This window comes from Micrasema longulum, unplaced genomic scaffold (genome assembly GCF_059751315.1).
Source record: "Micrasema longulum isolate JH-2025_06_02 unplaced genomic scaffold, ASM5975131v1 h1tg001175l, whole genome shotgun sequence".
In the NCBI taxonomy this organism is placed as follows: domain Eukaryota; kingdom Metazoa; phylum Arthropoda; class Insecta; order Trichoptera; family Brachycentridae; genus Micrasema; species Micrasema longulum.
Genome location: NW_028278362.1, coordinates 25,369 through 50,790, shown reverse-complemented (window position 1 = coordinate 50,790; position 25,422 = coordinate 25,369). Strand labels below are relative to the sequence as shown.

Sequence of the window (25,422 nt, the reverse complement as noted above, 5' to 3'; positions counted from 1 at the left end):
AAATGGTAGGGAAAAACATTTTAGTTATGCTTCCAGTAGTCTCACTCAAATGACGATTGTTCCAGAGTTGAAGGGTCCTGCTTCTTATTTTCCTTTTTTCACTTCTTTCAAAATCCAGTGTGGAAATATCCATTTGACGATTACAAAAAATTCCACTTCATCATTAAATAAACAAGAGATATATCAGGTCTTGTATTCTATGTAGACTCGTATTACGTCACAAGAGTTAAAAAGCCTCCTGGACAAAAACATAAATTTGTAGTGTTTTTCATTTATATTATTTTAATTTAAAATACAGTGCATTAGATGTACATGCATTAGCTTAATGCTGCTAGCTGCTAGTGTTGGTATTTAGTAATTATTATTTTTATTAAAATGAAAACAAATTTGAAGTTTTTTAATATTTTACTACAGTTCATAAAGCACGTCGGGCTTAAGAAAGAGACCGCTGATATTATAGAGCGTCGTCTCTGACACACGAGTCTGGTATTTGAAACATGAATAAATGACAAAGACGACGTTCTACAAAGCCGAAGTTAGCCTATTAGGCCAGCAGACTCTTTTTTAAGCCCGATGTACTTTATTTAATGCCGAGTTCTGTACCTGCCTGTACCTACCTACATACATCACGGGCGAATCGTCTAAATAAGCGATTATGCACAGCTCACAATTATATTTGACTTTCGATAATACTGTTTCATAATAACCATGTTTATTGGAAAATAAATAAAATAATTTTTATTTATTATAAATCGCCACCACCGTTTATATCTTCCTACAAACAAATATCTATAAATAGCGCCCAGCACCCAGCTCGTTCTCAGTAAATGATGAAACTATCCGATTACCTCAGCTTTTCTTCCATACAAAAAAGTTACCTATATTTTACGTCTTTGACCTAGTCGCGTTTTTTTAGTAGTAAAACAAGCTTGCTGATTACAAATATTATTTAAAGATTCTCTATTTGGAAACTTGTATTACGAACATTATTTCTGAATTTTTCTTTGATAGGATTCTGTTGACGTATTATGTTTCACATAGGACATGTGGCGTTGACAGTGCCCGTTTTTGGTATTATTCATTTTAAAAATGAAAAAAGGAATCGGCCAATGCTCAGTGTTGACATTTAAATCATAATAGAAATATTTGCTGAATGTCATTGTGGTATTTTTAATAAACTTTTGTACAAGTATTGTATCAAAATAGTGTAGAATAAAGCTACGTATATCGAGTGGTTAAAAATAATTTTTGTTTGAGTTGATTTTCACAGAACCACAGAAAAAAATACCCTGTCATCGCTTTAATTTTTTTGCCTCCTCTTTCACAGTAGTAGCCGCTCGATTGTGGAATAATCTACCCATTAATGTTAGAGACCTTCTTTATTTACATTTAAGTCAAGATTGAAATGTCACTATCTAAATATTTAAATTGTCCCTTTATCCTTCTTCTTTCCTTCCCATCCCCTCTCCTCTCTTCATAGTATAGTGTTATTTTTTTTTAAATATATATTTATTTTTGTTAATCTTTGCTTTTAATTTTTGTATAAAATTGTAAGATTCAATATGTCCATGTATTTATAATTTTCTCAAACTGAACGGTTTGGGTAGTTAGGAAGAAATTGCCTTAAGGCAATATGTCCGCCCTTATATGTATATTTATTGTATATGTAAATAAAGTGTCAAATAAATAAATAATAAAAAAAAATAAAAATAAAAATAAAATATATAATTATATTACTTACTTACATATTATGTAAGTAAGTATGTAGATACAAATCAATGAACATTTTTTGTAGATTACCTATAAAATAAATCACGGCTCGCCAATGACATATATACATGAACTTCGAACAATAAAGAACATTTGCATGCGAATAACAATTAATTATGGTAAGCCCCTCAACAAACATTTTGTATGCGCCCTTCATATAATAATAAGTTTTTTATTTATGTATAGCCCCCGATTGACCCCAACAATCCTGATGCAATATTCCCCGGAGTACTCGCCGGTTGGAGAGAGGACCTGCAGGGAAAGGAGAGGAGAGATTCTCGCCAGCTTCTGCGAGATGTGTTTGTCACCACCAACTATGGCCAAGTTCAAGGATTTAAGGTTGGCACTTTTTTATCAATTGATTTACATAAAAAGTATTACATTTTTACAAGAGCTGTGGGTATTACGACATAGATGGTAAGAGGGAAATACGTAAGTCTAGGTATTTGCAGAGCTTACAACCTGTCACAGGCTGATTTATTTATTTTTTAATAAAATTTAAATCTTTATAACTCCTTGGGGAGTGACATACTCCAAATATTGTTGATTTGACAAAAACTGGTATAAAAGAAGTATGAAATTTTAGAATTGTTTTCAGGCGTTTATCTAGTCTTGTCTACAAACATTTAGATGCACTCAAAATATTGTTAATTTAACAAAAATTGGTATAAAAATTAAAAAGTATTATCATGCGTTGCCTAGTAGCTGAAATAATTCAGTCAGATGAATCTCACCCATATCATAAAGGTTTCAGGTCTTTGACTTCACAAAAGTAACAGATGAAAGAGTTGAGGAAATGTGGATGTTCAAACATAGGCAGATTGGTGTAAAGTGGCCACTTAAACCGGCCAATGACAGGCCATAAGCCCTGTAAATGCTTAGACTTCCATATTCCCTTCTCAAAAATGTTTTCCCTCTCCGTTGCAATAAATTTCAACTGTTCATAATATCTTAAGAACTATGGCAAGCTTGGAATTTAGTTACATCATTTGGTCACCAAATGAAACCACATATTTATTGTGTATGCAGGTAATTGGTACAATTCCACATTAAAATTTGGTAAGGTATCCAAAATAAAACACTTTATTGGATTTAATTCTTCTTTTTTTTTAATCCACAAATTTAAAAAAACCACATACTCCTTAATGATAGAGAAAGAGAGGGTGCAGTAAATTTTTCTGCGTTATCTGTATCTCAGGGAGTGTGGATATTACCCGTGGTTTTTCCCGACCAACTTCTTACTATGAATGTTGGGCTACCAATCATTGTTGAGGATAAGGGATATTCATTTGGGTGTTCACTTCTTTCAACTGATTGGTGGTAGCATACATAATTCAGATATTCTGAATGAATTTGGTATATTTGTCCCGACAAAAGCAACACAGGTTGTGTTGAAAGTCTGTTAGAGAATGAAGGCAAGGAAAGCAATTACTCACCAATTGAAATGCCATCTATTATGCGCTTGTAATGTGTCTATTTAATTAATCCTCATTGAAATAACCATAGTAAAAATATATGTAACTTATGATGAGATGATTATAAAATGATGTTTGTATTTATTTTTAGGTTTACATGTACGACAACCCAGACCCTGACTCTGGATACAGACCTTGGATCACTCCTGTGGAGAGAATCCACGGAGATTGTAGTGTTTTCCTTGGTATTCCTTATGCTATTCCTCCAGTTCTTGAAGGGAGGTTCAAGGTAAATAGCTACTAACTCATTTGTTATTTTTAAACAATATTTTTAATGAAAGAGTTTTTATCTACTATGCTTGAGGTTATGGGTTCGATTCTTGGCAAAGTTGGCATTTTAAATGGGGATTTTTACTTAAGTATTTCATTGTCGCTTGAACAGATCATCGATCATTAATTTTTAATTAAATAATTTGATTGTTTCATGTAAGTCAAATGTTTGTTTCTCTTCTTTTTATTTTGATGTGCTATTTTTTAATGATGTTCTTGGTATACTATATACTATACATTACTGTTGTACTATGTTATTGTAGTTTATTATTTGTCCCAACTCAACACAGGACTTTAGTTCAATAGAGTTGTGACTTGTGCCTTAATAAATGTAAATAAAATTATTTCTGAATGAAAAAATAATTAAATAATAAATAACTTATCTTGCTTTGGACATTCATATTTTTTATGCTCCTCTTGCTTTTTCAATATATTTTAAAAGTTATTATAATATACAAGGTGCGCCATATTTTATGAAGGTTGAACAACTTTTTAAAAAAACAAACGATTTCTATATATGAGGTACTTATATTTAAGTTTTTGAATACAACATCAAAGTGATGGAAAACGCAACAAAAATGTGCCCTTTTTGCTGCGTTTTCCATCACTTTTTGGAGCATAGCGATGATTTCAGCACGAATGTTTGCCTTAAGCTCGTCAATGGTCCGAGGTTTGCTGGCGTGCACTTTGTTTTTCAAGCAACCCCACAAAAAGAAGTCCGGAGGGGTCAAATCTGGAGATCTGGGTAGCCAGTCAATGTCATCATTTTCGACATCACACGTCCTGTGAATTTTCGTTGCAGAAACTGCATTGCTTGATTTGCAATGTGGCATGGCGCAACATCTTCTTTAAACCAGTAACCGTCCAGACCTTTTTCACACATTTGTGGGCAGGCATAATGAGCCAACATCCACCGATATCGATTCCCAATGATGGTTTTGGCGCAAACGCCGGCCCAAACAGTAACTTTTTGCCCATATAATGGTGTTTCATGGATCTTGCGCCGTTTTCCAAGTGACGTGGACAGTCTGTCAGCAATATTCTTTAAGTCAATTGCACTTTATACGAAAGCAAATGCAAATCGTCCTTCGAAATGCGCCACAAAGTGGTTCCACTGGCGCTAAAATGCTGAGCACGTTGACGATACTACACATATGGGTTCCTGGCAACACTCTTACTTCTTCAACCAGTTTATTGGAACGTCTTGAGCCGTTGATAAACGGCATGTAGACGATCTCCACTGTCCCATGCTCAAGAAAATTCGACACCAAACGATAAATAGTGTTGTCAGATGGTGCTTGTTGGCCACAATATTTTCAACAATATGCATGTTGAGTTGACACAACTGAATGACTATTTTCAATGTACAGCGTCACTATTTCGGCGCATTGTTTCGGTTTTTAGCAATTCATGGTTAAAATTGTACTGAATTGAAGTTTTATAAACATGTTTACTCAAGTCAATCGGTTGATAAATGTCAAAGTTATTCAATGTTTACATACCGACAGAAAATATGGCGCACCTTGTATGTGTTTTTTTTATGTACCTTATAATATGATTCATTTTATATGTATATTATGAATAAAATAAACTTTAATAAAAATCTAAATTTACTGCATTTGGTATAAATACTAATGTCATAAATTTAAGAACCTGAGGGGCAATTACAATCGGTAGTTTACAGAGTTATCTTTGACTGTCTTAAGTACAATCTATATTTATGTACAAAAATGTGTGTATTTGTATGAAAATTTCAAGAATCTTCGCCAGTAACCTGTAATTAAGCACGTTCAGAAAAAAATATTTTATGCCTATTCAACTTTTCATACAGAAAACTGAATTTTACTCTGTAGTTAAAATTAAAGATAAATGTTAACTTCCCGTTGTAATACGGGCCCTAGGCTTGGAGGGGGAGATTTAGAATATACGAGAAAACTCTCTCTCCACTCAGTAGCCAGGCTCTTTAAAGGCCTTGGGTTGGAGGCCGAGAACTAATTTGCGGGGACCCATCACAATGATGACCCGATACGATGATGATGAATATGAATTGCAGCCTCCCCGTCCTCATCGCGGCTGGCAGCTCCTACAAGCCGTGGACTTCGGTCCCGCTTGTCCACAGCCTGTGCGCTTCACGGGAGCAACCAAGAGTGTAAGGGACATGGATGAAGATTGTCTCTATCTCAACGTCTATTCTCCTAATGTAAGAACACATATCGTTTATACATTTAAATATCATTCGCCTTGTCAATTTAACAACACAAAAAAAAAGATTGTGGCCTGATTTAAAAGAAAATTTATTTTATAAGAAACGTTTGCATGATTGCTGAAGTATTTTTTTTGAACATATTTTTATGGTGCACAGTCGCCTTTGCCCAGAATGATCAGGCGGGTGAACGATCATCAAGATCTTGATTATTATGGTGTAAGGATGTCTTTCTTTACAAATCAGCTAAAGAATCTGTATAGTTAGCCTATGCTTTTTACTTAATCTAAAAAATCTATCATCTGTCTTTGCTGCTTATTTCTGTTCCTTATATTTTTTTATTCCTTTGTAAAAATTTCTTTTAATTGTAATGTTTATAATGGACTTTGTCCGTAAATAAATAAATAAATAAATAAATAAATAAATAAATAAATGTAAATTAAGTTTTTATGCCAATTGTGTTGTGTGTCGATCAAACTCTGCTGACATTTTGAATACAAAGTGTAATAACACTACAGCATGTTCAATCATAAGAAATCTCACCTCTTATTTTAACCCTTTCAGTCAGACCTAATTAATAAACTACCAGACAAAAATAAACAAAAGACTCAGACAATCTTTACAAAAGATGTTAAAAATATTATCATTAACAATAGAATATGATTCTTTTTTCTTAGATTCCGCCAGGAATTCTGTCATCTTGAAAATCCTGTTGAATATGATTTTTTTCCGCCCCCAGGGCACTCCGATCCCGTAGATATGATGGAAAATCCATCAAGATTACAACACTGCAGATTGCCAACATAAACATAAAAAATAGACATCCATATGGATGGATACCAGTAATGAAATATTTGTATTTCGTGTAAATTTGAATGGGTTTAAATACTGTTCTTCCTTTTAATTTTACACTCAATGGTTGCTTTTATGTATAAATATAATTTTATTATCTGTCAATTTACCTTTGGTATTTTTGACACATTATTTTTGTGTGTTTTTATAAAATATCTAAGAAGTCTATTTTGAATTACATGGATGTGAAGATCATACAATGGTTGGATGATAATATGCTGATTTTTTTTTATTTTACAAGCATTTCTTTAAAAAATGCACAGTGCTAAAGGGCAGCATAACGGAAAAGAACAATTAGTTTATTGTGAGGGCCTCACTTGATCCTGCTAATGCCTTAATTGGCTGAATTGAACAAATTAATCCCATGACTCAGCCAATAATTGAATACTAAGAAAATGTAATAAGTTTGTGAAATATGTAGGTACCAATTGAAAATTCATTTGATTAACATATTTTTATTTTATTTATAAACAGTAATTTCAAAAATTTATGTACAATATTATTCATCATCACCATCATCATTATTCCATGTCTGCTCCGTTGGAGCATATGGTGTCTACAAAGATCCTCCAGGCATCTCTGTCGGCTGCCAGCACCTCTGCAGTCTCCTAAGTCAGGTTTATCTCCTGTAGTTCTAACGTAAACTGCTGATGAACAGTCAGCAGCGGGACGTCCAAGAGACGTCAAATACCTGATGCCTTGTAAAGTACGCAAGCGTGGTTATGGCTCTCATAACTCACTTCCTCTAGATGACAATTGTCACCGGGGTTTGCTGCGTCTGGTCTCTTATTACTTCATTCCTTGCAAAGGCAAACCATCGCATACCCAAAAATTTTTCTGAGACATCTATTATCAAAACTCAGTATTTTGCTTTTTTGGGCCCTAGTGAGGTGTTACGATTCACATCTGTAGACGAGAATAGTTGTTATGCAGGTGTTATATAGGCGGCATTTGTTTTTCACTGAGTAAATATCCGATCTCCTGCAATTGGCACAACTACCGAGGAGAATACTTATTTTATTGAATAGCTATTAGCACTGTGGTATAACACATTTAAATAACAAATAGAACACCACTATGAGACCACTTGAGTTTAGTAAAACAGTACTATATAGATTTGAAGGCACTGATCTTTTCATCTGCATTAAAGTTTATTGTAAAGTTATTTATTTATTTATTAATTACATTAAACGTACATTTGTTAAGGACAGAGACACAGTTTATAGCGACACAATCAGGAACAACCCATGTCTGTGAACTTGCTCCGACTCGCTAGAAAATCCGTGTTGAGTCGGGGCACTTGTAATGCATTCATAACCATACATTATTATGTAGTTATGTGTGCTTTATTTGTCGTAACTCTCCATTATTAATACTACCACTACTACTACCATCACGCCATTTCCCCCGTAGGGATAGGCAGAGAGTATGGACCGCCACACTTATTAAGTTTTTTTGTTCCTAACAATTTGTAAATCTAAAAATACCGTATTAATTTGTAAATCAAACAAAAATAAACGATCACTTCTTCTCTAACGTTTGTCATCTCATAAGTCATCAGCCATAAAAATGCTTACAGTTATTAATAATGTTCTTATTATTAATAATGCTTACAATTATACCTATGAAAACATTAACAGCCCTTCTCTGATTCGAATTTGAATCGTGCAACAGAGACGACGCTCTACAATGTCGAGTTTGATGAATGGACTCTTTCTACATGCCGATGTATGATATATTATGCCGGGAATTTTTCTGTATGCTTGTTATTTACATACGATCTGTCAAATACTTTCTTATGAAAAATCGATTTACAGAACTAAAGTTGTCATTTTATGGATTTGATTTGAGCGTCAACACATTCCTAGAGGGAACTGTCAGGCGAACATTCTTTGAACAATTGTCCAATATTTTTTTTTTTGTGCGCTTCCTGTCGTTAAAAGGTTCTGTTTTCATTTCAATGCTAGACTGCAGCTGGAGTTGCCCAGAAGTATCCAGTGATGGTGTATATCCACGGAGGTGACTTCATCCGAGGAGCATCCAATACCTTCCCGGCACATATCCTGGCTTCTTTTTACGATGTTGTTGTGGTTTCCATCAACTACCGTCTTGGTGCTTTAGGTATAACTCTGTTCATGTATATATAATATTTAAATAGAAGTAGTTGTTACTAGCACTATTAAATCAACTTTGTGAAATTCTCAGAAAACATGTCATCAGAACCCTGGATAAGTGTTTATTACTCGGTGGTTACTCTCTGGTAAAAACCCTAAAAAGGAAATTAAGTGGAGAAGTCTACCTCCTAGTGTAGTGGTTGGCGCGTTCACGTACCATGCTAGAGATCCTAGGTTTGATTCCTAGCAGGCAGGGTGAATATGAAATATTAGTTTTAAAGGTGGACTGGCGTCTTGAGGGTAAGATTGATCACCTTTTTTTAATGTAACAAAACAAATAATGTGATCAAAATAAGCTGCAATGGAGGAGTTCAGAGGGGACTATTAAACTAAGCTAAATTAAATTTTTGTTTTATAATTTTGAAATTACTCCGTGTGTGATATTAAAAATTCTCTTCGGTGAGTTCTGCTGATTTCTGAATTGGCTTCCCGTATATCAGAAATTCATCACAACACTATCATTGGTTGATTCGGAAGAACTAGTGACGTTGTTTGATTTTATTAAAATCATTTTTATTATTTTTTCATACCTTTTCTAGAAACTTCACCATACAATTTAATGTTCTAATTTTTACCGTGAGAATTTTTTTATTATTTCTGATTTCCAGTAGCAGTGAACTTCCTCACATATTCATAAGCTTATTAAAAATAAAATCAAAAGGATTATTAAAAAATTCAATGGACTGTATTTAACTGTGATTGTTGGTGTGATTTTATTATAATATCAATATTGCATCATGTAATTAATTCTGAACCATTGTCAGGTTTCCTGAGCACTGGGGATTCTAACTCTCCAGGGAACTACGGCCTCCTGGACCAAGCCTTGGCCCTGCGTTGGGTGCACGACAATGTGGAGTTCTTCAACGGAGACAGGAATTCCATCACGCTGTTTGGTCCGGGAGCCGGTGCTGCCTCAGCTGGGCTGCTCATGGTGGCACCACACACCAAGGATATTGTCAATAAAGTCATCGCACAGGTAAGAAATTCATATTTTCTCTTAAAACTTATTTTATTTGCTTTATTTACTTAAGTATTTGCTCTGTACTAGAGTTTTTGTTTTATAAATCTTATGTTTACCTTTATTACTGTAATGCTAATTATCATCACCAAATCTTTATCTGCACCAGTGGTGGTATTCTAGATTTTCTCTACCCCCTAAAAAGTTACTAATTTGAAGTTTTTTTTTGCGACAACACTTTACTTCATATAATGGCCACACTGATGATTAAACGTCAAACGGTGTTTAAAACTTCTTCAAAAACGGAAATAAAACCAATACGGTTTGGTCAATTCAACCTAATTATGTGTTTTGGGTTATGCTTAAGATCGCTATAATATTCTAAATGAAAATCATCATGTTTGATTTCACATGTTCACATTTTTTGACATTTAATCATCAGTGTGGCCATATATGAAGCAAAAATTAGCCGCATGGAAAAAATAAATATCCTCAAATTAACCGCTTTTTAGGGGATAGAGAAGATTCATAATTTCACCCCTGATGGTGCATAGGCGAATCGCCATCGAGTCAGAAATACTAACTTGTCCAAGGTTCTGGTTTTATTCCACACTTACTTACTCAGCATTCTTCTTGAGTCCAGTGTTGAACAAAGGCCTTCTGTTTGGACCTCCACAATTCCATATCAGCCGCCAATCTTTGCCACCTTGGACCTGCATCCCTTCTGATGTCATCAGACCATCTGGTCTGGAGTCTACCTACGCTTCTGCGTCCTGTTCTTGGCCTCCAGTCCATCAATATTTTTGTCCATCTACCATCCGACATCCGAGAAACATGACCCACCCAATTCCACTCTGCATTTCTTTTGTCTGCATCCTTAACTTTGGTATTTTTTTTCTATTTCACGCACAGAACTGTATTCTCCACCCGCCCGTACACATACTGAATTATAAGAACACAAATATTTATTTTATTAAAAAGCCCACCGGATAAAGTAGGTACTTTCCAGGCCAGCAGAGATGGCATTGTACTATTTATTTATTTTATTTTCAATATACGCTCAGAGGGCTTTTACATGACAGGTATTGAATTAAAATGAAAGAGTTTTATGGTATGACAAGTTAATATGTAGGTACTGTAAGAATTTTTACTCTAAAAACAAACAATGAAAAACGAAACAACTATAATTGATTTCTCCATACTCGTTTCCGAGCCGGTGTAGTCTGAGGATTGGAGAATTTATAAAATAATTCTGTCAACTAGATGCCACAACTAAGATAGACGGCTATTTTGTACTTTAATTCTTATCAGTCTTGTTAAATCAGGGACATCCAGTCTGCCATTCGTTTGATAATACCTCTGCCTAGAGGTGAAGCTGCAGTTGGATGGAGCTTGAGAATTAATCTTAAATGTTTAAACACCTTATTGAGTCAATAGCAACTGATTTGACCCCCTAATTGAGTCAAAAGCACATGTATCCCGTCTACTTGTCTTAAGAATTCCCTTAATTCTATGCTATTTTCAGAGTGGTTCAGCTCTCGCGGACTGGGCCCTAATAGTGGACAAGTACCGAGCTCAGAACACCAGCCGTGTGTTTGGGCAGCTTCTAGGCTGTTCCATCGAGTCTTCATGGAAGCTTGTCAACTGCCTGAAACAGGGCAGGAACTTCTATGAGTTGGGAAATGCTGAATTCCAGGTAAGATTTTATCTAAGCAATATTACCCCTAATGATCAAAATTTAGAATTTCATTCTACTCAAGAACTTCTCAATCTTGGACCTTTGAATATTCTGTGTATGCATAATACTTTTGCAACTAAAGAAAAAATATTACTAAGATTCTGGAACACTAATTATTTTTATTGTAATTCTCATTCATCACTCAACAACTCTATTCTTTTTCCAGCCGCATGTTGGTCTGTTTCCGTGGGGTCCAGTGCTCGATGTGAACTTCACATATCCAGGAGACGACTGGTACGAGGGGTGGAGGGAGAGAGATTGGGTGTTCCTGAAGGAGACTCCGGAGCAGCTCGTAAGGCGAGGCCACTTTAACCGCGGACTCTCTTACATGGCCGGAGTCACACTACAGGAGGCTGCCTACATTATATGTGAGAGTTCTTCCTTACTTACTTTGTAACCCATCTTTAAAATGCCATTTTTCTAGAGGCTCCACAGAGGAAATTCATCGCCTTTAAATGAAATGTCTACCCGGCATTACAACTTTTGTGGAATCTCAATCAGGAAAATGGTATGTACTAGTCTCATTGCTAGATAAAGGTATTCTTGTTTCCACTATCTGCATAATTTATTGAAATTAGTAATGTCATAAATTTTATGTTATTTTTAAAAAATCAGTATCTACTCAAATTACTGATGTTGCTGCCAAATCGTTGAATCAACCACTCAATTGGGCAGGTAGGCTATTTATTAAATGCCGGCATTGAATGAATTAAGATAGCTCAACGTTGTTGGTTGAAAGTTAGCCCTTTGGAAATGGCCGAGTCAAAAGCCGCCAGATTAGATTAGGATAGGTTGGATTGAGTTAAGTAAAAAACTCTTCTTTTAACCATCAAAGTTAACCCAACCTATCCTAACCTAACCTAATTTCACATAACAAAATTGATTTAAAATAAACATTTTCACATTTCTCTTGTATCACAGTAGAGTAATTATTGTAATATATTTAGTAGTGTTTATATTCAAGTTTTTAAATTTATATGTATTTTTATACAGATTTTCTCTCTTTTGCAGCTGAAAACGAAACCCTGTCACCTTATTATGAAATCAACGAAAAGTTCTTTGATCAAAAAATTAAAGAGTTAGTTCTTCGCTTCAACTACACCCTCAACCCTGTTGGTGTTTACGAGGCCGTCCGGTATATGTATACTTACTGGCCCAATCCACACAATACTACGCACATTAGAGAGCAATACATCCATGTAAGTGATTCATAATTTACTATTATTATTAATTTTAACCGAGCAGCTTAAAGCTGATATGCTTAAATCTATTTAAATGAAAGATAGTTGTTGGCGCATTTTAACTTTTCCGAAACAAATCTAGTCCATTTTGAACCCATTGAGACTACACATTGAGATCAGCTCTTGTGGCAGCTTATTCAAACCATCAACAACCCTATTGCTCAGGAACTGCTTCCGTGGATTTAGATTGATTTTCTTATGAAATTATAATTAAAATGTTTTGCTAAGTAACATCCAGCTGTTAAAGTTTTAAAGTATTACAAAAAGGGAATAAAGCATTGCATAAATACATATTTATTATATTTTTTTATTATTTCATATCCATCAGCTAGTTCAATTTTAGAACTAAATTTTTTTTTTTCAACCAAGATATACAATACTTACCATTTTATACATACAATTATATTCACCCTTCTAATCACTTAACATTTCTACCTCTCTAATGAAACAAGATGCTTGTGCATTTATGTTTTAGTTGCTGTCGGATTTCTTATTCCGCGCGCCCTCTGACAGCATGGTGAAGCTGCTCCTCGAGCACAATGTCCCCGTGTATAGTTACGTTCTGAACACCACAGTAGAGGCCTTAAACTTCCCCGAGTGGCGAAAGGTCCCTCACAACGTGGAGCAATACTTCCTCACCGGAGCTCCCTTCATGGACATCGAGTTCTTCCCGAGCAAGTGGAAGTTAGATCGCCAGATTTGGACCAATAATGACAGAAATATGAGCCATTTCTTTATGAAAGCCTACAGTGATTTTGCCAGATATGGGTAAGAAAATTTACTTTACCACCTGCTTTTAAATTGTTATTTGTTTTTATTTTTAAGTACAAAATTTTCTTAACTGACTATACTAAAGGGTTGTGTATACCGTTTTGTTCATTTTATGCATATGTAAAGTCTATATTATATTCACGGTAAAAGGCTAAGTAACTCATGCACCAAAATTGAGTTATTTCTCTCTCTGGTTTCAATCCCCTGGATTGGTTTGTAACAAAGTTCTGCATCTCCTCTGCCACTCAGGTCTGTCTGTAGGTCTACATATGACCTGCAGCCCATATCTTTTCATAACTCCTCGAGGTATTCTCGGCGAAGGCGCCCCCTGTAGTTTGAACCCTCAGACATCTCTTCCATTACCTCTTGTAAGAGACCCTCGTGACGCACCATATGACCAATCCTTCAGAATATGCGCCTCATACATAAACGCAAATCTTGCCTGATGTATACGGCAATCAACCTTGCTCTTTGACCGATCATCTTGGCTGATATCACTCCCATGGTAGTCAAACTCCGATTATATGCCACTTTTTGAGAATTTTAAACTATTTTGTATGAACTGACATTAACGGATGTCAGATGTAAATTTTGGCGTTAGCTTCAAAAACCCTTTTGTAGATTTTATTATAGAAATAAAAGACGAGTGATACTTTAATCTACAAATTTGGAATATCCAGTGACCGGTTTCATCGCTTTTGCGACATCTTCATATTCTTATTTCTATAATGAATTACAATGAACTACCATCAAAACTTTTCATTTACAAACTTAAACTTTTTGTAGATACATATTCATAAAATCGATTGATTTACGCCAAACAAAATTTGACATATTTTTACGAATTGTCATTTAGATTTTTACAAATTGTCATATATATTGTTTTGTAATTGATTTAAAATAAAAAAGAAATTTTTTTAATTTATAAATCTGTAATTGACTCTTGCAAAATTCTCTTTATCCTGCATCAGTCACATCGCCTTTTTACCATCAATATAATTACTAAAAATTACCTGTTGTTGATTCCTTAATTTTTATTCTTCTTTAGTAATCCATCTCGTCAGCAAATCCTAGGACTCCATTTTGAGGTTGCCCGTGCAGGGGAACTCAAGTACCTAAATGTCAATACTACATACAACTCCAGTATCCTCCTGAACTTCCGCCAAACTGAATGTGCCTTCTGGACCAATTATCTTCCGACGGTAATTGGTCATCTTGTACCAACGTACCCACCAGTCACTGAGGTAAATTATAACTAAAATTTAAAAAAATTATTTGCCATGCACAATACAAAATGCTTGCATTTAATCCTTTACTATCTGTTTTTATTATGAAAGAAATTTAACTGTCAATCAAAATTGAAAAGTCCTTGTATGTAATTACGTTAATTATAAAATTCGTGTAATAATTTATTGATTGATACAATTTTGAATTTTTTTAGTACCATTGACATAATATTCATTTGAGAACAATTAAAACTTAATCAAATCATTTTTAGTTTGTTTAACAATAGTTTTATTTCTTAAATTATCTTCAAATATTATTTATACTAATTTTGAAAGCTGTTTCGACCATGGCTGCGATTACATATGCTGTCTTCATCAGTACATATGGAGACGGTATAAAGTGAAATTAATATTTATGTACGAAAGTGTGTAAATTTATATTGAATTGGCATCCACTTCATAACACTTTGTTATAAATTATTGCTTTGTTATTAGAGTTTTACATGATTTTACATATTGCCTGTTTTGCTGTACTGGCCAACATAATATTGTTAATTGAATTGGCATTACGCTGCCCTAGTTCATGTATGTTCAATAGACCATTTTTAGTAAAATTGAGTTATGAATGTTAATACATATGTTCATTATCTTGTTACTTATTACGCGTCCATGTAGCTAAAGAATTATTATTTTTTCTGTTATTAAATAGTATTTTCAGCATTTTTTGAGTGCCAATTTCCAGTTACTTATTTGACTTAAGAAACAAATAAAATGTATCTTGTAAAATTTGCAAAATGGTCTATTAAACATACAAGAACCAGGGCAGTGATTTGTGTAACACTAATAATCAAGTTTTATTTTTATAATAATTTATGTTTATTTGAAAATTTAAACTATATCCGCCTGTAACCTGTAATTTAACATGTTACAAAAAAGTATGCATATTATATTTTTCATTCAGAAAACTTAATTTTACTTTGTAGATAAAATAGAAGGTAAATGCTAATATCCCATATAATGCGGGCTGGGCCTATTTTATGTTATTCATGTTACGTAATGTCCCTAAAATTATTTTATTAAATTTCTTAATGCAGGGTACAGTGATAAATATGTCATTGTTCTTGATGCGTATGAGTATGATTGGTTTACGGATCTTAATTTGTCTAAATTATGTCAGTTGAAGCTGTTCATGTACTCTTTTTATAATATATTTTTTCTTTATGGTTGAGAGTGATGTGAAAAATTTTGTTGCAACACTAAAATCAATATAATCATAGTTTAAATAAGCCAAACACGTGTTACTTGTACAAATTTTCCTCGATTAGTCGATTAAGAAGCTAAAATTGACATTTTGTGGAATCAAATTGCTCTTGAAAAATTGCGCTATAAATATAATATTCTGACATGCTTGTTTTTTTAGTTCTGGTGGGAACCCAAAGAGCCTCTTCAGATAGCCTTCTGGAGCATGTCTGGCGCCTGTCTTCTGCTGGTCGTATTCCTCGTGGTCTGTTGCCTGCTGTGGAGGAACGCCAAGAGGTAGGTAACAGGTCAGTGCCTCTCTACATACTACTCCATGTAGCTGGGCAAGGATCTATCCACTATTTCTATTTCTCTATTAACTGTATTTATCATACTCGCGCTTTCTTACTTACTCAACCTTGTATTGAATAAAAAAACACTATTTTAATAAAAATTGTTATTTCAATTTGATAATGAAGTAAACTCGATTTTTTTTACATAAACATACGTATGAACATCTCACTGGGCACAATCCATATAGAGGCATTCATTTAAAAACTTTCTAAACTAAAGAACCTACATTCTCTTTTTTTTGGATATCAGGTTGAGAAAATAATAGAGCTAAGAAAATAAGAGACATTTTAAAGCACTTGTAGTTTTCTAAATTGTTTTTTGATTGATCGACAAAAAAAATAGTAAAATAAAATATTTTTAAATAATCAGATATGCAAACTTAAATATCAGTATGTTTTTGGAATAAATCATGCTGATTTTATCCAAAAAATAAAAATAAAATGGGAATCTGTGCTGGAAAAATGGGAATCAAGTTGTAGTAGATTAGAACCTAGGACCTTCGATCTGTAAGTCCATAACACTACTGCGGGACCGCCACCCAGACTGGTACTGACTTTTGCTCTGTGATTATAATTACATATTTGTTGATATTTATTATCTAAACTCACAATAAAGTGGGTAATTAAACGTATTTTTTTTAACTTTCTTTATTTTAAAAGGTTTTCCTTTCCTTTGGTGAATTTTTAAAAAAAAATAATTTTTTTTTAATTAAATACTTGCGTTCTTATGATTTACCCAAATATTTGATTTAGAGGGCCATTTTCAACGAGTTGTAAGTAACTCACTATTAGAAAATGGAATCAAGTTGGGGTAAAGTGGGATTCGAATCACGGAACTTTGGTCCGTGAGTCCGAGACACTAGCCACAGGACCACAACCCGATCTATCTATCTATCTATTATTATAAAATATTGTTTCATATCATCGGGTTTCTGGCACAAGTTGGTACCTACACTTTATTATTTGTGAGATATTGCACTTTTAAAGTAAAAATATTATTTTTTGTATTTATAAAATACAAAATATTTTTATTTTCTTTTCAAATAAATATTATTTGATGTCATTTATGAGAATATCTTTTTTTTTTAAATTTGTGGTTACCAACGTGTGCCAGGACCCTGATTTCAATGGGAAGTTAACATTTATCTTCAATTTTATCTAAAATGTAAAATTAAGTGTTCTGTATGAAAAGCATAATATACATACATTTTTTTCTTTTAAACATGTTCAATTATAGGTTACCAATGAAGATACTTTAAATGTTCATGCAAATATACTCATTTTCGTACACAAATATTGATTTTTCTTTATAGACAGTTGAAGAGAACTCTGTTAACTTCATATTGTAATCGGGGCCCAGAAACCCGACAATGTATAATCCACGACATAATTTTTCTAAAAACATATTTCTTAATTCCACCACAAATGAAACATGTAAAAATTTCTAGGTTACTTATTATATCAAAGTTTTTTATTTGATAATTAATATTGAAAGCGTGTACTCTTAATAAGGAAACATTAGATACTACAAATACCGATAAAAATATTTTACTATATGGAATGAATTCAGAATAACAAATTGTATTTTCAAAATTAGTATGGATATTGTGGACAAACATTTTCATGTATAACTTTAAAAAGAATTTATAAAAAAATATGCCACTAGAAAAACGCGACATGTTTGGCATTGACAATTCAATTCAATCAAGGTTTGTGACGATGTTCTATAAACATTTGAAAGGTTAGGAACAAAGTTAACATGAATCGTGAAGTATTAGGGGCGTGGACAATGCAATGACCGTTTTTGCGGGAATCCAAAATTACAAAATTAAAAATATTTTTTAATTGACAGTATTTTGTAGAACTTTATTACTTTAAAAATGAAAAAAAGTGATATTTCTCTATTGCGCTACAAATAATAAAATGAATTTTATACTCTGATAGAAATTTCTTAAATAAATATATACATACACACATATTACAGAAAAACATGTTTTTTTTGTAATGCATAGTTGAAAATTCAATAGTAATTTATTACAGAGTATTTAAACAAATATATTATTAAATGGTGATTGTTTTATTTGCATGCAGAGCTATTCCGAGGAAAATACCTATAATCATTGCTAAGTAAAGTACTGTTTCTCTATTTTCACCACACTTCACAATCTCTGACACTTTCTGCTTTTTTGGTTAAAATATTTATTGCACACACGTTTTGTAGTGTTGATTTATAGATTTAAATAGTTAAAACACAAGATGGATTACTTCTGAAAAAGTATTATTAGAAATATTATTTATGTACTGTTGTGTTCAAATATGACCCAGAACTTTTAATTTAAAAGAACCGCACTCAAGATACTGGTAATTTTAGCACGATTGACAGCTGCGTGTTGATCTTTGGTGTGTTCTGCCAATTTCGCTTAATTTTCTTCAAATAAATCAACCCAAATCTGTCACTGAAGAGAGCTTCAGCAGGTTATTACAGCTGATGAGATGTGGGTGTATGAATAAGATTTGGAAACAAGTCGACAATCTTTGTAGTGGTGCTTGCCAACTGAGTCAAAACCCAAAATCCACACCAAAGTGACTTAAGTTGATGTTGACTTCGATTATCAAGGTGTTGTGCACTTGGAGCTCCCTTCAATAGGCCGGACAGTCAATAAACAATAGGGGGAATATTTATTGAAAAAGGCTAGATTTATGGAAAGATAACTCTTGATTTTTCCATCGCGATAATGCGCCGTCTCACACGTTTCTCCTTTTATGCAATCATTTGGCCAAAAATAACATAAAAGTCTTTCCCCATGCACCGTTATCAGCTGTTTTGGCTTCGTGTGACTTTTTCCTGTTCCCTAAACTCAAATTATTAACAATTTTTTTAGTATGTCCAAATGTTTGTTCACAGGCTAAATTTCCTCCCTAGGGAGTTATTTAGATCTAAATCAACAAAAGTCAACAGATGGAAGAGTTGAAGAAATGCGGATGTTTAAATGTAGGCAGAGTGGTGAATGTTACACAGTGTGTAAAGTCGCCACTTAAACTAGCCAATAACAGGTCATAAGCCCTGTAAATGCGTAAACTTCCACATCCCCTTCTCGAAAATGTTTTCCCTCTCTGTTACAACAAATTTAGATCAAATCATTACTTTGCAGAAAGCATTTTTACTCAACTGTTATAAAAGAAAATTTACGGAGGGATCCAAAGGCCATTCTGAAATCAGCCTACGAGAAGTGCTATGAAGATTGGAAAAAACGTTGGCATATGAGTATTGCCTCTAAAGGTGGGTATCCACTATGTTCGCGCACCTACTGCTCTCCGCGCTCCTGCAACTGCTCCTGGTTGTGGGTACGCTTGCGAACGTGGAGCGTGCAACTTTGCACGCTCCGCAGCAAGCGATCCGAGTCGTGTCAGTTTTTAGCGCGAACACAAAGGGGAGCAGGCGTGTTGCATGTAAAAGTGCGCATAGCGTCTCCATTAGAGCAGTTGCAGGAGCGCGGAGCGCAGTAGGTGCGCCAACATAATGGATACCCGGCTTAGTGGTGATTAGTTTAAAGGGGATAAAATAAATATTCATGAACATTTGAGCTAAAGTTGTTTTTTTTTTTATACAAATTCTGGGTCATATTTGAACATAAAGTATACTGTGAAAATTTTCTACAAAACTATTAATTTTGGTTTAATAGGAGTTTTATTAAAGATTTATAAATAAATATACTAATGCTTTAAATTACTTACAGAATATCCATTATGGAGAAACTGTTATTTTCTATTTTTATCAATTAAAAAATAGAACTTTCTTTAAATATTGTATGTTTTAAGGTGTGTTCATTAAAATCCAACTGCTTTTTTTACAATCACACAGAGAGAGAGATCGTTTCTATAATGGAGACGTATTTATGCTGCCTGAAGTTTCCGACGATGGAGGCATCGAGAATACTCACCGATCACGAGACAACGTTTATGAATACAGAGACAAACCATTACGGCCACAAACTCTCTCCTTATCCAGGCCAAGCAGTCAAGCGTCCTCTGGTTCTGCCATGTCTCTCAAGGAAGGAAACTACGTCTCCAGCAGTCCGAACCCACACCGATCCACTCCGCCCCCCAAACCCAGAGCGAGACAATCTGTTAAAACCCAACTTGTGCAAGGGGTACCACAGACCCAAGTCTGATCTTCCATTATACGTAGATAAATTTAAATTCTAAATAATGACTGATTTCTATGAGGGTTATCCAGTATTTTAGAGCCTTGTGTGAAGAGATGGAAATAATTTTAGATTGAGTCATTACTTATAGAAAAATCGGAAAATCACCAACCAATAGTTTTAGATTTATTGCACATGCTTTAAATTACTGACATTATTTGATTAAAATCAGCAAGCAATATTGTTTATTTTATTTGGTCAAACTTCAATGTTTTAGATAGCAATAGGGTTAGTGTATGGGTTTTTTAGTGCTCACGCTTGTTTTGCTGGAAAAAAAACATTGTTTTTATTATTGAATACAAAATTCTTTGTATTTTGGATCTCAAATATATTCCAAATTTCATTCCCACAGCTGAACAAATGGATAAAAAATAATAGTTTTGTGTGAGATAATAATATAATAATCATCAGTATGCATATTGAAAGTATAAATAAATAATATTATATAATATAAGAGTTATATTATATAAGAGTGCCTAATAATTGGTATCTAATATTTGAACTGAAGTGTCCTTAGTGCTAGATATTTTTTTTTAAAGAAAGATATTTGCACGTTCCATACTGGTAGTTTACAAAAAAGTTGTTATATTGAACAAAAGTTGTTGAACGATTTAAGTGCAATGAAAATTTTATATGTCATTTATATGAATTGAACATATTGAATTACTAAATAATATTATTAATTTCATCACAGTTTTACTGTTTTATATCCGTACTACATTTTGAAAAGTGTTGAATTTTTTATATGAAAGATTTTAAGGACAGCATTTCTTCATTTTTAAATCATTTACAATTATTCAGTATAATATTATGTAGATGTGTTTTTATGTATTAGTTTTAGTTATATAAGTAATATGTACAAAATAGTTGCATAGGATGTGATATTTAATAATTTATAAAACATTATTTACAATTTTGTGTTTTTTTAATAAATTAATTCTGTGACATGTTTAAAATGAATGTGTAATGAATTTCCGATGACGTTTTATTAAATAGACATGTTGCAAGTGCGTAAATATGGCATTTCAATTCTTACTTGTCTTCATTATCTAACAGACATCTGTCATGATCAAATATGTTGCTACGAAGAATAATACTGCCACGTGTGAGTGAAAATGCTTCAATTACTCCGTAATTGTGAAACACAGTACATTGAATACAGATATATCATTGAGTTTATAGATACAACCCTATTTAGGGATAAAAACAAAAGAGATATATTGTTTCATTCATAAAGACAATCTAATTTATGGAATAAGTAGATAATTAGCGTTATTTCTAAGCAAATTTTTGAAAAGTTTGACAGCTAGTATCCTTTATGGCAACAAGTTACACATCTTTATATATATATAATTCCTCTGTACGTGTGATGTCACTGAACTCCTCCTAAACGGCTTAACCGATTTACGTGCCGTTTTCAGAAAAATATTGATCTTTGCGCTGTGTGTGTTCGTAGATATTAAAATCTTTAATTTAAAAAGAAGTAAGGAGCATAAATGTTTTATTCATCAATCTACCAGGGTTGCATTCGAGGAGAATGCATTTACAAAAAAGGGAAAGATGTTGTTTTTTTGTGTATAAAAGAAGTTTGTTTTTGAATGTATACAAACAAGATTAGTTTTTTGTGGATCTTAATCAGATTCTTTCCTTAAATTCCTTATAATTTCTACTCATTTATTTCTTTTTACTGGATTTTTGATAATACTAAAATAATATTAAATTCAAAACATTTTTAAAAATTGTATTTCCACATAAGTACACCCCTCTGTTGATTAGAAGACCGGAGTTTGACGTTTGCAAAAAGAATGCCTTATTTGAAAAAATATTTATTCAATGTTTTGGAATTTAACCATAAACAAGTACTTAGGTACCTACTCATCGAAGTAAAGTATTTTTCCAAGCTAACAGCAAGTAAACCAACGTTTGGGCAGGACAACGTCCGTCAGGTCCGCTAGTAAATAAATACAACCTAAGGAAATACGTACATAATCTCTTTCTTACATAAATGATTGCATGTGTATCTTGATTTGTCATCTCTTTTTTTTTTTCGTGATGTAGTTAGTAATGTGCCTATTTATAATACGTCAATGGATTATACAATCGATTTAGTTAGTAATGTGCCTATTTATAATACGTCAATGGTAATTACAATCGATTTGAAATTTTCGTAATGGTATTGTATCGCCATTATTTCAGTTTTGTAATATCTTCTATCTTATAAATCACTTTACTATCCATAATCATAGTTCATAAAATACATACTTATTTTGGTTGAAAAAAAAATACCTACATGTTTCTATTTTTTCTGAAATTGATTGGAAAAATATTTATTGAAAGGAAATTTAATATTTAAAAGATTGTGAAACTATTCTATTTCACTTAATGTCTTTAAAATAAGCAGTTTACAGTAAGTTGTTATACATTTTGTATTATAACACAATGTAAAAGTACTGATATAAAGTGATTAGTATAATTATTTTTTATATTTTTGCAAAAATAATATTGTCACATATTGACAAATAAAATAATTTTTGTATTTTTAAATGTTGTGATACTGTACAATGTGTAAAACCGTCCATTTTGTGTCTTGATAGTTCATTTTATAATTCATATGTTTTTATTAAGTGTGTTAAAATCTTTTAATTTGTTTATTCGAGGTATGTTATAATAATAAATTACTGCTTGTATGTATGTACTAAAAATAAATAAATAATTTTGAATTCCACATAATGGATTTTATTTTATGCTAAACGGACTGTAACTCTAACTATATAATTTTATAGTCGCTTATGCAAATATTTTGAAATTGGAAAAGTATTTACATTTACCTGAATAATTATTATGTATCTATGTTTTAATAATTAATGTACTACTACTACTACTACTACTACCATCACGCCATTTCCCCGTAGGGGTAGGCAGAGAGAATGGACCGCCACACACGTCTATCCTGGCATACACTCCTAGCCTCTTCCACATTCATACATCTTGTCATACATGCCCTTCGGTTCTGTCTGCTTTTGACATGACCAGACTTAAGATTTTGGTTTATCTGATCATGCCACGTCTTCCTTGGTCGTCCTCGTCTAACGTTGCCGTTCATTTTTGCCATATATACTTGTTTTACCATTCTCTCATCGTCCATTCGTTCTACGTGACCAAACCATCTCAGAGACCCTTTTTTAATCTTATCAATTATACTTGTCTCAGATTTACACTCTCTCCTGATTTCATCATTCGTAACCCTGTCATACATTGATTTCCCACACATTCGTCTAAGAGATCGCATTTCAACCGCGTTCACTCGGCTTTCATCCTTCCTCTGCCAGTTCCATGTTTCACTTCCATACATAAGTGTTGGGACTAAAACTCCGTTGTGCACTGCCAGTTTAGCTTCGATTGACATATTTTTATTAGAAATTACTGTGCTTAGTGCTCCGTTCATTTTGCTGCCCGCATTCACTCTTCTTTCAACATCTTTTTCTACTCTTCCATCTCTTGAAAACATGCTTCCCAGGTACACAAATTCTTCTACTTGCTCGAGACATTCGTTGTTTACATTTATTACGCAGTCAGTAACCTCACTATCCCTTTCAAATACCATCACTTAATTAATGTATACTCATAGAATTAAGAATAGTCTAGAAACCGCATACGCACATCAAACAGAAGGCGACTAAACTACTAATAAATAAGTAGGTTTACGTTTTGACTCATTAGTTTCTTTGTAGACGTCGCTCAGTACGCAACTCCTGATTTGAATTCAACTACGCCGTGTTGTGTCCTTTTAAAGTGTAGAAATACTGCTAGGATCTTAAAGAAACAGGATGAAATCACATTTCATGTGTAATTAGCAAACAAATATTTAAGTAGCAAATGCATTACTTAAAAATTAAATTATTTTTCCATCTGTCAGATTGTCGAAGAAACAAAATGGAAATTTCGTTAGTGTTGCTAGGGTAGTAAATTTTTTTACCATACTTTCCTCATCTAATGAAAGAACAAATGAAAATTAGACCTCGGATTAAACAACGTCGTGGGGGACATTTGAACGACATTATCTTTAAAACATCAATTATTATTTAACATGATATAAAAATATCAGTTTTATGTAGAATAAAATTTGTTTTACATTTTAAGTTGAAAGTTCATTAATTCAATTACTCTTATTAAATGACCCTTTACTTATCTACTCTGTTGTGTCAATCAATGTTTCCGCGTGCACAATAAAATTTTAGAGAAAATAACAGATTCCTTTTTTTTACCTTACTGTGTTATGATTATTTTTTTTCCCATCAAGCAACATTACGCGGCGTCATCACGAATGCGCGTGGTGAAAGTAGGGTATAGTGGGGGGGTTATTGGACACAGTCCGATGTATTCAAATATGATTCTACGCTCCTTCTAGACTATTCTTAATTTTATGTGTATACTATACAATGTGCATGTTCTGTAAAATCTCAAAATAAATCGATAAAAATATTGTATTACGTGTAGATTACATTCAGCGCTAGCAAGTCTCCTGTTCAATATATCCTTGGAAAAGGTGATAATAAGGGACTCGAAAATAGAAACCAAAGGCAATATCTTCTTCAAGCCAGTTTAGTTGTTTGACATCAACGAAAGATCTCTCCAAGCCATCCGTAAAGTGTTCATAGCGCTTGAAGAAAAATTAATGAGGACAAAACAAAATTAATCATGGCCGTTTACACCCTAGGTATAATCCCCCACACCGTCACAGCAGTATATTACATTTTTGAGGTCATCAACTCTTGCGCCATACCTGGGTTCCACAGCCAGAAATCAGAAGGAGAATGTGTGAAAGAAGGATCCTCAGAGTTGTCTATGGCCCGTAAGAGAAAACAACTGTTGGTGCGTTGCTTCAATAGGGAGCTATATGAAATCTACGCAGCGCCTGATGTGATCAGCTCCATCAAGGTGTGCATG

The 25,422-nt window shown here is 33.3% G+C and overlaps 1 protein-coding gene across 3 annotated transcripts in view; it reads left to right on the top strand.

Annotated features, from left to right (window-relative positions):
• Window positions 1-20,571, top strand: part of Gli (carboxyl ester lipase-like protein Gli) — a 33,656-nt gene extending 13,085 nt beyond the window's left edge. For 2 of the 3 annotated variants that reach the window (XM_088234004.1, XM_088234005.1), the window contains exons 2-13: window positions 1,957-2,109; window positions 3,337-3,474; window positions 5,569-5,715; window positions 8,538-8,691; window positions 9,509-9,720; window positions 11,228-11,398; window positions 11,607-11,808; window positions 12,452-12,639; window positions 13,157-13,449; window positions 14,501-14,696; window positions 16,099-16,214; window positions 20,133-20,571. In XM_088234004.1, the coding sequence (XP_088090130.1) occupies window positions 1,957-2,109; window positions 3,337-3,474; window positions 5,569-5,715; window positions 8,538-8,691; window positions 9,509-9,720; window positions 11,228-11,398; window positions 11,607-11,808; window positions 12,452-12,639; window positions 13,157-13,449; window positions 14,501-14,696; window positions 16,099-16,214; window positions 20,133-20,442 (2,280 nt within the window). In that variant the 3' untranslated portion in view covers window positions 20,443-20,571. Of the gene's footprint in view, window positions 1-1,956; window positions 2,110-3,336; window positions 3,475-5,568; window positions 5,716-8,537; window positions 8,692-9,508; window positions 9,721-11,227; window positions 11,399-11,606; window positions 11,809-12,451; window positions 12,640-13,156; window positions 13,450-14,500; window positions 14,697-16,098; window positions 16,226-20,132 lie in introns of all 3 variants that reach the window. The other variant, XM_088234006.1, reaches the window with a different exon arrangement.
• Window positions 20,572-25,422: the final 4,851 nt, after the last annotated feature.